The sequence below is a fragment of the Lepidochelys kempii genome, chromosome 9 (genome assembly GCF_965140285.1).
Source record: "Lepidochelys kempii isolate rLepKem1 chromosome 9, rLepKem1.hap1, whole genome shotgun sequence".
NCBI classification, from domain to species: domain Eukaryota; kingdom Metazoa; phylum Chordata; order Testudines; family Cheloniidae; genus Lepidochelys; species Lepidochelys kempii.
Window position 1 is genome coordinate 92,282,345 of NC_136388.1, and position 14,969 is coordinate 92,297,313.

General features: G+C 42.0%; 2 protein-coding genes across 3 annotated transcripts in view; one reads left to right on the forward strand and one right to left on the reverse strand.

Annotated features, from left to right (window-relative positions):
- The window catches only part of MAMLD1 (mastermind like domain containing 1), a 349,448-nt gene extending 344,016 nt beyond the window's left edge, over nt 1-5,432 (reverse strand). Inside the window, exon 1 of the mRNA XM_073358364.2 lies at nt 4,255-5,432. The gene's annotated coding sequence lies outside the window, so the exon portion shown is untranslated. The remainder of the gene's footprint in view (nt 1-4,254) is intronic.
- A 1,517-nt stretch (nt 5,433-6,949) lies between these two features.
- On the forward strand, nt 6,950-11,622 carry LOC140916718 (protein EOLA1). 2 transcript variants are annotated; one of them, XM_073358373.2, is made up of 3 exons: nt 6,950-7,118; nt 8,856-9,150; nt 11,404-11,622. In XM_073358373.2, exons 2-3 carry the CDS (start codon nt 8,898-8,900, stop codon nt 11,619-11,621), a joined length of 471 nt encoding a protein of 156 aa, XP_073214474.1. In that variant the 5' UTR covers nt 6,950-7,118; nt 8,856-8,897; the 3' UTR covers nt 11,622. The 2 variants fall into 2 exon arrangements, with proteins under 2 accessions (XP_073214474.1, XP_073214472.1); XM_073358371.2 differs by having other exon boundaries at nt 6,952-7,076.
- The last annotated feature ends 3,347 nt before the right edge of the window (nt 11,623-14,969 follow it).

Genomic DNA, 14,969 nt, shown 5'->3' on the forward strand with positions numbered 1-14,969 from the left:
AAACAATACCTATTCCCACCCCACTGTCCTGCTGGTAATAGCTTATCTAAAGTGATTTCCAGCACAAATCCAGGTTTTCTCACCCTCCACCCCCCCACACAAATTCACTCTCCTGCTGGTGATAGCCCATCCAAAGTGATAACTCTTTACACAATGTGCATGACAATTAAGCTGGGCTATTTCCTGCATAAATCCAGGTTCTCACATCCCCCCCACCCCCATACACACACAAACTCACTCTCCTGCTGGTAATAGCTCATCCAAACTGACCACTCTTCAAGTTAAAATCCAAGTTAAACCAGAACATCTGGGGGGGGGAGGGGGAGGAAAAAACAAGAGGAAACAGGCTACCTTGCATAATGACTTAGCCACTCCAAGTCTCTATTTAAGCCTAAATTAATAGTATCCAATTTGCGAATGAATTCCAATTCAGCAGTTTCTCGCTGGAGTCTGGATTTGAAGTTTTTTTGTTTTAAGATAGCGACCTTCATGTCTGTGATCGCGTGACCAGAGAGATTGAAGTGTTCTCCGACTGGTTTATGAATGTTATAATTCTTGACATCTGATTTGTGTCCATTTATTCTTTTACGTAGAGACTGTCCAGTTTGACCAATGTACATGGCAGAGGGGCATTGCTGGCACATGATGGCATATATCACATTGGTGGATGTGCAGGTGAACGAGCCTCTGATAGTGTGGCTGATGTTATTAGGCCCTGTGATGGTGTCCCCTGAATAGATATGTGGGCACAGTTGGCAACGGGCTTTGTTGCAAGGATAAGTTCCTGGGTTAGTGGTTCTGTTGTGTGGTATGTGGTTGTTGGTGAGTATTTGCTTCAGGTTGCAGGGCTGTCTGTAGGCAAGGACTGGCCTGTCTCCCAAGATTTGTGAGAGTGTTGGGTCATCCTTTAGGATAGGTTGTAGATCCTTAATAATGCGTTGGAGGGGTTTTAGTTGGGGGCTGAAGGTGACGGCTAGTGGCGTTCTGTTATTTTCTTTGTTAGGCCTGTCCTGTAGTAGGTAACTTCTGGGAACTCTTCTGGCTCTATCAATCTGTTTCTTTACTTCTGCAGGTGGGTATTGTAGTTGTAAGAAAGCTTGACAGAGATCTTGTAGGTGTTTGTCTCTGTCTGAGGGGTTGGAGCAAATGCGGTTGTATCGCAGAGCTTGGCTGTAGACGATGGATCGTGTGGTGTGGTCAGGGTGAAAGCTGGAGGCATGCAGGTAGGAATAGCGGTCAGTAGGTTTCCGGTATAGGGTGGTATTCTGAAACCTGACTTTTTACAGTTATCTCAGTTGAGCTCCCAGATAATGCTGTGATTGCAGCTTTGGAAATGTGATTATTAAATAATACTATCAGTTGTTAAGATGTCACAATTACCTCCTGTTCTAAACACAGGAAAATAACTATGGTCTCTCAGATACCAATATGATGAAACTGCTTGTGTATACTAAATATTTAATGGTTATCACTGTGTAAAATGCATTTCATAGGGTTTTTTTAAAAAAAAATCTTTGATTTATTAACAAGTGAAAATCCAATTTTGACCTCAGATACATGGGCACATATTGCTGTGTATCTTGACCCACTTCTGAAATCAGATGTATACTGTAACATAGTGTTGAGTGGCTTGACCTGATTTTCACCTCAGCTATCCTAGCATGTATTGTTATGTACTGAATAATGTAAAATCAGCGACTGAGCAGGTCTGACAAGAAACACAACAATACTTGCCTATCTAACTGAGATCAGAATTGAGTCCGAATAAATCATACATCAGGCATAGTTTTAGCTCCACACAAAGCAGTAACACATTCTATAATGGGGACTATATGATTATTTTTACCTTCTCCCATAACATTAGAATAAGGAGACACTTGAAATTAAATGGAAATAAATTTAGAGCCAATAAAATTAAATATACCTCTTTACACAGTGTATAGGTCAACTTGTGGAATTCACTGTTGCAGTAGGTCATCAAGACAAATACCGTACCATGATTTACATAGGATTAGCTAATATAATTATCTTTACCAACACTAGTAGCCATGCTGGCCAAAATAATGATACAGATTCTCAGACCTCAAGCTCCTGGATATAATCTGATCATCTGTCAGCATCAGGAAGAATTTCCTCACTTGTATACAGCATTGTACAATTAAGCCCTAAGAAGATTTATGCATTTGCTTAAATTCAAACACTGAATAGTCATACTGAAGCCAATGTGACTACTCTCAGTGCATAAAAGTAAAGCATAATAAGTAACATAAATTTTTGCAGGCTCAGGGTATTAGGTAGGTGCTGGGTGTTTGTTTTTGTTTGTTTGTTTTTCTTCCAATGAATCATCCAGTATTGACCCATAGAAAAGAGGTTTCTGGACTAGATTAGCTAAATATGATATATCTCATATGACCATTCTACATAACGTTTATTCACCTTATATGACAATAACCACATCTGTATTTAAAATGCATTTAATTTTTTTTTATTTCAATGAGAGTTCGACGACTAATTCCCTGTGGAGTCTTTAAAAATCTCCCCCTAGATCATGAAACAAGGCATTATATTTATACAATTAAACACAAATGATATTGGACCAAATCCTGCAATAGGTTACATGCATGTAAATCCAAACATTCTTTCATATAACAGAGAGAGGAATTTGGCCTCACGTATGTAGCAGTTACTGCAGCGGAAAAATAGCAGAAATAACAAAAGCAAAAGCAATAAAGGAATAGATTCATAGATATTAAGGTCAGAAGGGACCATTATTATCATCTAGTCAGACCTCCTGCACAATGCAGTGCACAGAATCTCACCCACCCACTCCTGCAATAAAACCTCTCACCTATGACTGAGCTATTGAAGTCCTCAAATCATGGTTTAAAGACTTTAAGGAGCAGAGAATCCTCCAGCAAGTGATTCGTGCCCCATGCTACAGAGGAAGGTGAAAAACCCCCAGGGCCTCTTCCAATCTGCCCGGGAGGAAAATTCCTTCCCCACCCCAAATATGGCGATCAGCTGAACCCTGAGCGTGTGGGCAAGATTCACCAGCTAGATACTCAGGAAAGAATTATCTATAGTAACTCAGATCCCACCCCATCTAACATCCCATCACAGGCCATTGGGCCTATTTACCATGAATAGTTAAAGATCAATTAACTGCCAAAATATGTTATCCCACCATACCATCTCCTCCATAAACTTATCGAGTTTAATCTTTTGCCCCCACTGCTTCCCTTGGAAGGCTATTCCAGAACTTCACTCTTCTGATGGTGAGAAATCTTTGTCTAATTTCAAGTCTAAACTTCCCGATGGCCAGTTTATATCCATTTGTTCTTGTGTCCCCATTGGTACCAAGCTTAAATAATTCCTCTCCCTCTCTGGTATTTATCCCTCTGATATATTTATAAAGAGCAATCATATCTCCCCTCAACCTTCTTTTGGTTAGGCTAAACAAGCCAAGCTCCTTGAGTCTCCTTTCATAAGACAGAAAAGGAGTACCTGTGGCACCTTAGAGACTTTATGCATCCGATGAAGTGAGCTGTAGCTCACAAAAGCTTATGCTCAAATAAATTTGTTAGTCTCTAAGGTGCCACAAGTACCCCTTTTCTTTTTGTGAATACAGACTAACACAGCTGCTACTCTGAAACCTTTCATAAGACAGGTTTTCCATTTCTCAGATCACCCTTCTCTGTACCTGCTCCAGTTTGAATTCATCCTTCTTAAACATGGGAGACCTTGCAACTGTATACAGATTCAACAGGTCTTTGCTCTAATCACACAGATCTAATAAGACTGAAATTAAAGAACATTTAAAATAAAAAAACCTAAATAATCACAATTACATTAAATTTGTCACTTATTTTCTCTTGTCATTACAGCATTGTAAAAAGGAATTGCATGACCCTATATGGCATACTGTGGAGAACATTAGAAATATTGCAGTAGGAGAGATACGGGAAAAAAGTAAGAACCCCAGAAAATAGTAGCAAGGATAATAAATAGCTTCAGCAGCTAAAATTGTGGGGAGAGGTTAAGACTAGGGTTATTTTCATTAGAATATTAGCTATTCAGTGGAGGTCTATAGTGAAGGCAGCTGCTGCAAAACTACTCGAACAACTTACATCCAAAAAGCAAGAGGGCACAATCTATTCCTCCCAGATCAGTTTACAGCCCACAACACTAATTTAATTTAAGAAGCCTTCATCCACAAACACAAATGTCCACAGGAAAATGTCTTTTTGGTCTTACCTTTTGCTGTCTGGAACCTCGATGACTTTCTGGGTGACAGTTTCTTCAGATAATTGAAGAAATAGCCCATTTTTCTTCTGATTTCTAGAAAATCAGCTTTCCTTCTCCATCTTTGAGTCCCCATAATTTGAAAAGTTACTTTGAAACTTCCAGTGTCCCAAATTAGGTCTTCAAATTTGGGAGCATGGGGAAATACCTTCACTACTGTAGTAAGGAATTGCAAGTGTGGAGAGAAGGTCATACCAAGGTGATATCATCATCACTGGAGCAGCAGGTCTTTCTCCTTAACTCACCTTTCTATCTTTTCTTTCTGTCTGATTTCTCTCTTTCATGCTTTTTTTTCCTTTTCTAATTCTGCTTGCAGTCATTAATTTTTGCCTACTAGCCACTTTTTCCTCATCCCTTTCCTCTTCCTTTGTCTAGGCTCCAGGTGTAAAGAGCTTGCATAGGGAAACTGACTAGGATTATTTAGTTTCCATCTGCACCTACCCTTCTAACCCTAGATCTAGCTGCACAGGGAAACTCACTACCCCTTTATTAATTTCCCTTTTTATATGAAGCAGGGAGGAACTGGACTAATTCTAAACTCTTTATATAGGGAGATCATTTTCACTCTCTCACCACTTTCAGCACCATGTACTAGCTCAAGAAGATCTTGTTAATTTTACTTTTGCTGTTCAGTTCCCCTGTGAAAATGAGCAGCAGGGCAACCATTTTGATACATGTCTAAGGCATGTAACTTAAAATAATACATATGGTCAACTATAATAGTAAAATATGTGCTGAATACCCCAGTTAAACAGAACAAAAATGGCATGCCATATATTTGTTATTTAAACCTGTCCTCTCCCCCACCCCGCTTTGGGTCACTGCCTTCCATTCTATGTGACATCCCAAAGAGACCTCAAAGTCATAACTGGACCACAATGGAGCTTACAGGGATAACAGAAATCTCTCCTTACCGATTTCCAAATTTTTTATTATCCCTGGAAATGCAAGAGGGTATAAAGTAAAAATTCACTTTAAAAAGTATAAAAACGGGCAATACTATACATCAGGATCTCCCTTGCAGACTCCTATGGCGTGGAGCCCAGTATGTACTGGGGTATGCTTTAGAAAAGGAGCTGTTGGCCACAGAGGGAAACATAAACACTGTACTTTTCTAATTGCAACTGTGCCAAGTTATCCTATGCCACTTACTAACAATTATTTGTTAATTATCAGTTCACCTTCAAATCCCCAGTGCAACACTATCCCTTCAACGTGGCTGTGGGGCACATGCCAGGCAAATACAATGAAATGGCAGAACAAATAAGATAAAATTCACTGAACCGAAAAGCTGTTATTTTCTTACTATTTCTTCCCCTTTGTCTGTTTCGAGGTCTGCCCGTAGGTCCTCCTCTCTCTTTTCCTCCTCCTCCGGCTTCCTCTACCTTTTTTCATCCTCCTTGATCTCACCTCTTCTACCTTTGCACCTTCTACTAGATCTCTTTGACTCTCCTGAAAGCATATTTTACTTTCTGTCTACTTTGAGCTGCTGCTCCCTACAGACCTTTCTCTCTCTACCCCAAAAATCAGTGGACCATTAGCAGGGAAGGATGGGGAAGATGCTGCTTGGCTGGCAACAGTCTGACTCACTCTCATCCTGCTCTATTTACTGAACTTTTCAAATTGTAAGATGGTCTCTACACTTTTTTCCCCCCTTAAAATTGCCCATGGTTGCAAACACCAGTGCAGTTCTGCAATGGTGAAGGAGCTAGCATAGACCATCTGCCAGCATTTTAACCAGAGCAGGAAATGGTTAAAGCACCAGAAACTACCAGAAGACAATTTACAGTAATGAGCCCACTGTTAATAGTACCAGTGGAGCTCCACCACTGGTAGCAATAGTGGGGCATTTTAAGGGACAAAATTTAGTGTAGAGAAGGCCTCAGGTGCTCAAAGTGGCTGCAGCCTGCAGAGCAGGCAGGCAGAAGAGAGGCAAAACCCGCTGATTCACAAGGGAACTGGCCAGCAACCATTAATACAGTACAGTAACAAGGAGCAGTGTACATTTCAAACCAGTCTAGTGCCAAATAAACATCAACCCCTGATGCTCAGATTTTACAGAGCAGGAGTGATTCGGAGTGAAATATTTGATAGTAAGGATCAATACTTGTCTGTTTTGATCTAACGCTAAACCCCACAGTATCTGGGGGCAGAAACACGCCCCAGCACCCAGAGGGGCCCCCTGCTATTACCTAAGACCACCCTATGCCAGCTAGTGCCCTGCAAGGCAACAACCCCACAGCCCTGCAGGGCTACCCCAGCTTGCTGCCTTCATCCTCCCTGCCCCCCAGGAAAGAGCCGGGGCCCGGAGCCGGCGGGGGGAACCCAAGGAAGGCAGCCGGCTAGCAAGCTGGTGTCAGGGGAAGGCGAGGCACCCGGGGTCCCCGCTCAGGTCAGGTCACCGCCCCCGGCAAGAGCGATGGAGACGAGCGGGTGTTAAGGCAGCAAAGGGGGGCCCTGAACTCGGCAACCCCCAGCGCCCCCCTGGCTTCTCTTCCCGCTGTCACTAAACCCCCCGCGGGCAGCGGCCTGGGCTGAGGGGCGTCGGGCCCCCCGCTCAGCGCCCCGTTCCCCTCAGGGCAGGGCCAAGCAGCGCACCGGCCCCGCCCCGCCGAGCTGCGCGGTCCTCGGGCCGGCGGATGCCGCTCTGGCTGTGGGCGGGCCGGCGGGAGGGGCGAGGCCTGGGGGCGAGTAGCGGCGGCGGAAGAGTCACTGCCGGCCCGCCCGCACTCGGGGCGGCGGCGGCGGAGGAGGAGGAAGCGACGAGCCGATTGGTGAGGGCCCCGGGAGCGCGTTGGGCGGGTGTTGACCCCAGTGTGAGGGCGGCGAGGGGCCCTGAGTTGATGGTGGGGGGGGGGAGCCTAAGAGTGAGGGGGGCCCTGAGTTGATGGTGGGGGGGGGGGAGCCCAAGAGTGAGGGGGGTCCTGAGTTGATGGTGGGGGGGGGAGCCCAAGAGTGAGGGGGGCCCTGAGTTGATGGTGGGGGGGGGAGCCCAAGAGTGAGGGTCCTCTAGGTCCTGAGTTGATGGTGGGGGGACATAGGAGGTGAGGGGGCCTGAGTTTTGATGGTAGCAGGGGGGGGGGTAGCCCCAATGTGAAGAATGAGAGGGGCCCTGAGTCAGCACTTGGCTGGGTGTTGAACAGCCCCCGTATGAATGGTGTAAGTGGCGCTCCTGTCTGAGACAACTTGAATGAAGGATATTTATTTATTTATTTATTTATTATTGTAAGCAGCAGTTTTACTGGGCACTGTCAGGGTAAAAACCATGTATAAAATGAATTTGCTGTGCTAGCGATAACACCTCCTACTGTGGAGTGTACAATATTGTTAAACATCTAATTCCTCCCGAACTAGGAATTGGATGTTTGTTTATTTCTTGGCAAAGGGGGACTTTTCTAGTTGTTCTGACGTGTTGGCCTTCCTGCTCTGTAGCACAGTGCCTCAGCATTTGCTTTGTAAACAAACAAGGGTAAATCCCAACAATATACCGTTCTCACTGTGTTTGAAAAAACGAACATGGTTAGATTTAGCATATTTCCATCTTGCCTGCCACTCTGGCCAGGTCAAACCCTCTTCAAGTATCTTTGTTGGCTTTCACAGGCCCACCTCATTTGATGTTTAGCTTCTTGCCCTGGCCTGTGAGGCACAGGACAGTTTAGCTCCTGCCTCTCAGCTGTTCCAACTCCTCCCTCACTCTTCCAAACCTGCAAGACCAATGATTCGTTTTGTATCCTGCTCCCACTCTTGTCCCCACGTCTTTTTGTATTTTGCTTCTTTCTTCCGAAACACTCTCCATGATACGGGCTGAAAACTAATGTGAAAAGTTTAATTTCTATCTGTAAATACTTGTAGCGAGTTTCTGATCTCAGTTATGGGGACAGAGTAACATCTGATTTAGTAAGGGTCTTGTGGGTAAAGCACTAGACTAGGATTTAGGAGTTCTGAGTTCAATTCTTGGCTCTACCAAAGGCTTTTTTTCCCTGTAAAATGTGGATAATATTTCCTATCTCCCACCGTCCGTTTGACTTGTCTATTTAAATTATAAGATTTTCCCTGCTTGACAATCTCTCACTCTGTGTTTTTTCAGTGCTCTGTTACAACGGCACCCTGATCTTGGTTGGGGCTTCAAGGCGCTACCATACAAATAAGAATAACAGGTGTCAGAGTAGCAGCTGTGTTAGTCTGTATTCGCAAAAAGAAAAGGAGTACTTGTGGCACCTTAGAGACTAAAATTGGTTAGTCTCTAAGGTGCCACAAGTACTCCTTTTCTTTTTGCAAATAATAATAGACACCATTATAACAGATCATAATCTAATTTTTGGAGTTTCAAGACTGATTAAATGTTTAAAAACTCACTATTGCTTTCTAGAAATACTAAGGCATTCTGAAGGTACAGTGACTTGAATAATCAGACTATTTTGCAAAACTTCTCAAGGCTGTTGTGCAGGCAGATGCATTAGTTTTCTGTGGCCGCTGCTGGATGGATTTTCAAGTCCTGGACATCGGGATGTTGTGCTAAGCTAATTATTTTTTCCCCTTTATAAACTAAACAGGATATAAGAGAAGTATAAGGTAAAGAGTGACGCTGAAGAAATATGAGATTTGGCTGTCTTTCCTTCCGGCAACCCTATGCTGGATTGGTTTTGAACAAAGTCAAAACAATAGAGACTCGTTGGCGTCCTTTGCTGTTAGACTACAAGAACTGCACTATTGCTATTCACATAGCTTTCAAGGACTGGGAAGATGAAACATGGAAAGAGATCCTTCTGAATAGACTTGGCATGACACCTATGCAAGTTCAAGAGTTATTAGATAAAGGGGAAAAATTTGGCAGAGGAGTTATTGCTGGTAAGCAATGTTGGTCTTTTTTATTGCAAGCAGTCCGAAGCATGTTTTAAATTTGCAAACACAGTTTCTTAAGCACAAATTTTGTAACCTGTCTCTAGACAACTTTTTTATAACTTTGTAATTTTTTGTGAGGTACTGTGAAGTTCACAAAAACATTAAAAATAAAATAATAAATACAAAAGGCTAGATTTTTGCTGTCCTTTCCACTTGTGTAACCTCATTGATATCAGTGAGATTGAGTAGGTGGAAATGTGATCATATTTGGGCTGAAAGTTGTAAAGCAGAATATGGAACCTTAAAGTGTAGCTGAACTTAGAAAAGTGACTGTAAGGTGCCAATCCTGCCAAGACTTATGTACAAGTTTAACTTTAGCTCTGAGTATTGGCACTGAAGTCAATGAGACTACTTGCTGTATGTAAAGTTAAGCTCATGCATAGGTATCTGCAGGATTGGGGCTTAAATTTTCAAATGCCAGCACCCTCTCCCATCTCTCTCATGAGCACACAAAATTGCACGCACACATGCCTGTTACTAGGGGTATGTCTATGCTAATTCACACTCCCTAAACATTGTAATTTTTGTGTGAGCATGTTCAGTAGCCTAATATACATGCAAATATTAGAATTTTAAACCCACAAATACCATTGGGGCCAGTACATTTTTTGGATGCAAACTTGTGTGTGCACTAAGGTTTTGCAATAATTAAAGCAGATGTCAGTTGTTTGCACCCAAATTGTGTGTATGTGTTTTTAATGTTGACAAGTGGAAAATTTACGGATCCAATTTGTGTCATATACAAGTAAAACCATAATTCTTCAAACTGTTAGCAGTGCAAACTCCTAGTATTATAAATATCCAGTTAAGTTATTCTGCTTTCTTCATTATCACCAGTAATAATAATTTTGGAACTAAGAGTTATCTGACAAGTCTCCCAATGTCAGAAACAGAATGGAGTTCAGCTTATTCTTTCATACCTGTATTGACTTCAGCTGCTAACAGAAGTAAACATTTTGATCCAAGGCCTGCAAAGACTTTACTTATTCTCTTGAATAGTCCATTTACTTTAATAGGTCTACATGTGTAAGTGAGGTTATTTACATGCTTAAAAGTTTGCGGGATTGGGGCCTTAAGTTTCAATTCTGTAATGTGTTGCACATTGTTACTTCTGGGGGAATTCTGCACCACCCTGAGCCCCCACATCCAGATCCCCATGCCACTGACCCCCAACTAGCTGCACCCAGAATGCTGATTCTACATGTACTTTCTTGCATGTTGAGCTTCTGATTCCTCTTGCTGATATGATTTTACAGTACTCCTATACTTAAATGAAGTCATGGCATGCTTTTCATGTCATGTTAGTACATTACTTTGATGGCTGCCTCTTTCAATTGTGCAAGTGGTTGAATACTCCAAATATTGTTTAGTATTATTTGGGCAATGGGGAAGTTTATTACTGTGGTACAAAATTAGGATAGAAGTGTTGTTTCTTTGCTTTAAAATTGTTAAAATAGATGTACTGTATGTCTAGTTATGAAGTTTGTATCCATTTTTTGTTGTTTTTAGTCTCATCTATATCAATTCTTTTGTCAGATCAACCTCGCATTTTCATTTTAATATTTTTATTTCCTTAAGAACAGTGTATCACATGTACAGGTGGAACAATATTTTGGTATAATACAGAGAATTGTTAGGTAGTATGTCTAGGTAGTATGTAAATTCGTAATTTCTGCATAAATCACATGCTAAACTATGAAAAGGAATGAAGATTTGTTTGGCCTTTATTTCATAAAGATTTTGAATCACAGAAAGATATGAAAATACCTGCTGTCTAGTACTCCTTTTGCTTTCTTTTGTTGATATTTTAATAAAATAGGGGCAAATTCATCCGTTATAAGTGGGCACAGTTCTGTTTTTTAAGATGAGCTGTTCCTGGGCTCAATTTGGTTCCCAAGTTTTCAGTAATACCTCAGTAGTTGCAGAACTTCTTTTTAACAGAATTACATCACACTGAATTAATAATCTTATAACTGCATGCTTCAGCTCATCTTCCTTTTCATCTTGAGTCACATAGGCTGCCTTTTGCAGAGATTGACACTTGTTGTTTAAGGTGTGTACATTGGATGTAGAGACCTTCCTATATATAAATTAGTTGTTTTATATGTGGACTGGGAAGTTGTTGAAAAATTTATTTTGGAAAACTTCTGTTGTGGAGGGGAACTAACCTGCCAAGTAACTTTTGCATTTATAATACAGGGCTGGTTGACATTGGAGAGACCTCACAATGTCCAGAAAATTTATCTCCTGAAAAGATTTTGGAGCTGGAAAATCAAGCTGTACTCACTAGCCTGGAGCAGAAATACTTGACTGTTGTTTCAAATCCAAGATGGCTACTGGAACCGATTCCTGCTAAAGGGGGCAAAGATGTATGGCAAGTGGATATCCCACAGGAACTGATCCCTTTGGAACATTAAGGTATATTTGTGTCTGCCTGAGTGCAATGCTGTAGTATCAGATGTCATTAGTTTAGTTTCATATATGTAGGTGATTTTTATTTTTTCCCCAAGCTTTCATCTGGAATGTATTTGTGGTGAATGTTTTTTATAGAAATAGATATGAAGCAAAAACTGATTTGAGTTTTTTCTTTGTTTTTTGTGACCCCAGAATAAGAAGTTGAAATAATGAGAAAAATGTCTGGAATTATTTTTCTACCAACTGGTGAAGAGATGTCATTGTGCCAATGACCATTATTGATGTCTATATTATTTTGTAAGCATCTTGTATGTATACATGTGGACAATTGTAAATAAATGGGTTTTTTTAATGTTTTTAATATATTGAGATATAGATGTATCTATTTTAAATGCTGAAACCTAAAAGGTGTGGCTGCATCAGGCTGTGGGATGATAATGGAATGAAAAAGTGTTTGGTTATATTTTGTTGTAAATAGAAACTCAGGCTGTTGTCCTAGAAAGATTTATGCATGTGAATAGTCCCATTGACTCCTACCATTTTTTAAATTTTAGTAAAGTTAAGCATGTTTATAAGATTTAGGACTAAATGAGGACTAATTTAAAATTCATCATCAGTGTTTCAGAGTAGGATACAACTCTTATTCTAGGACATAGGCCTTATTTTGAAATAAAATATGAATTTCTGCTCAGATGTTTGTAGGCATTTCATTTTTCCCTACATATGTAGGTATTAACAAAATGCAAATATGCAGCATAATATCTAGCTTTCCCTTTAATCTAGTTCAAATTATGGATTCAGTCTGCCTATTCAAATTCTCACTACAATTTTTTGTACAGTATTCTCCTTCATTTCCTACCCTAAGAGGGTAGTTGCTATGTGCTGCTGTGCTTTCCAGCAGTGGTTACATTTCATTAGTGGGATGATGCAATTTCTTTATAACAGTTTAAGTTTATAAAGTGCCTTTTATCCTTTGGCATCAAAAGTGGTATATAAATAGAAATTATATCTAATAGTATTCAGGCACTCCTTTGCATTAATGATAGAGTTTTTGGTTCCCCCTTTATAGACTCTGTAGCATGACTGGTACTTGAGAGGACAAGAATATGTTTGGTGTTATAGATGCATTTGTAAAAAGTGTAACTGAACAAATGCAATAACTTTTAGTATTCTCATTTAAGATGGAAAACATTGGTAAATGGAGGGGAATTATTTTTAAAATACTGAATTAAAATTAAGCACAAAAAAAAAATCACTATTCTGCTCAAAGATTATAAATTAATTGACAGGGGGCAAATTCCGGCCTGTCCTCTTTGCCTGGGGCAAGCCCCAGCCAGAGCAGTCACACTGAAATTGTGGCCCCAGGCACAGGGCCACCGCTGTCCGTGCCCACCATAGCACTCTGCTCCATAGAACCCTCTGTGACCTGACACATGCAGCTAGAGGAGGCAGGCTGGGCTGGGGAGGAACCGTAGTTGATGGATTTGCAATTATGTGAATCCATTAATAAGTCTCCTTTGTGTAACCCTTCTGCCCGTCAGAGTTGGCAGCAACAAGGGCCGGGTTCAATATCTAGGGGATCCATTCCAATAACACAATGCAAACCGGCTCGAGCCCCCACCCAGTGACCTGGGACAAATATATACCACCCCCGCTGAGCGCCTCCAAGAGGCAATACTTCCTCTCTCCCAAGCACATAGTCTGAGTGTAGCAAAAGCCTTTTAATAACAGAGAGAAACAATGTGGCATTATGTTTGGGAAACACCACCAACAGGATTCATAACACAACCCATGAGCAAAAAAAACCCACCCCAAGCAAATTGGGGCATGCCCTTTTCCCTTTGGTTCTTGAGTCCAGCAACCCCAAATCACCCAAAGTCCCAAAAGTCCAATGCCCCAAAAGTCTCTTTCCCTGGTCAGGGCAGCCCCAAAGTTCGAAAGTTTATCTGCGGAGCTTTACCTCCCAACCTGGGTGGAAATGGGAAGGGGGTAAGAGGCACCTTACATGATCTGAAGCTGACCGCCCCATAGCTCCATAGCAGCGCTCCGCTCCGCCAGCCGCCCCACGAACTCCTTCGCTCAGCTGCGCTCCGCTCTGCTCCGCTCCGCCAGCCGCCCCACGAACTCCTTCGCTCAGCTGCGCTCCGCTCCGCCAGCCGCCCCATGAACTCCTTCGCTCAGCTGTGCTCCGCTCTGCCAGCCGCCCCACGAACTCCTTCGCTCAGCTCCACGGCCCACAAGCAGCTCCTGCCATCCACAAACTGCTCCACCAGCCGGCCCGCCAGGCACTCCAGCCGGCCCGCCAACCGCTCCACAATATAGCTTCAGGCTCCCCCACTACTTAACACAACACTCGGTGAATTCAGCTTGTAGTAGGGGAGCCCCAGTGCTGGTGCACTGTCAGCCCAAAGTGAGCTCAGCAGCCTGTAACTAGACTTCTAATGAAATCAAAATTAGCTCTGATATTCCACAGTGGAGAGAGGAGGAAGTGCAATTAGCATGTAAGGCCCTCACCAAGGGGCCCATACCACCAAGTATTAATACTTGTCCCCAGTCTCTCTCCATTCACACAGTTTTGGAACCCATGACCCTTGCCTAGCGAGTGCTACTTAGTTGATGGTGAATCCCTCCATCATAACAAAAGGCCACGTACAGTTCCAAGCACAGTTCCCATAATCAGGGTAATAACAATTTATTCTTCCTGCCCCAATAACAGAGACACTGGGGATCCCACAGCAGCCAAAGTGACCATTTGGGCAGCTATGGTCTCATTCTAGGCGTGGTGGGTGTGCCTATGCAAATGAGATCGGCCCCTGAAGTTCTTTTCCACAACTTGCCACACCTCACCACCAGATGTCAGGGTGGAGCTCATTCTGACACTGCTTACATTTGCATGACCAGGAACATGTATTTAAGATGCTATTGCAGCACTGGTAAAATGCCTGTGTTACCACTTTTGAAATTTTGGGTATCTCTGTGGTTCTCTTCTTGCATGAAGTCCAGCTACCTGAACTTAGCAGGGGTGAGGATGTTCCCTAAAATAAAGATTGCCATACTGCTTTGGATTTCTGATTGAGATCATTGAACATGTTTCAACCTGTTTTAGTTTTCCCATTGCCACTTTCAAATAAATTCATCAGTAGCTATATACTGTTTTATAATTGTGAACTTTAAATTTAGTATATTTTTCAGCCTCTCCTCTGATCACTTAAGATAGATTTTTATTGTATTGTTACTCCCCTGTCCCCTCCTATTCAGTGGAGGAAATGTAACTGTTAATACAAATTTAGATGTCTCAATACAAATACCCCCATGAGTTTTAAATATGAGGATTGTAGGTTTCTAAATTG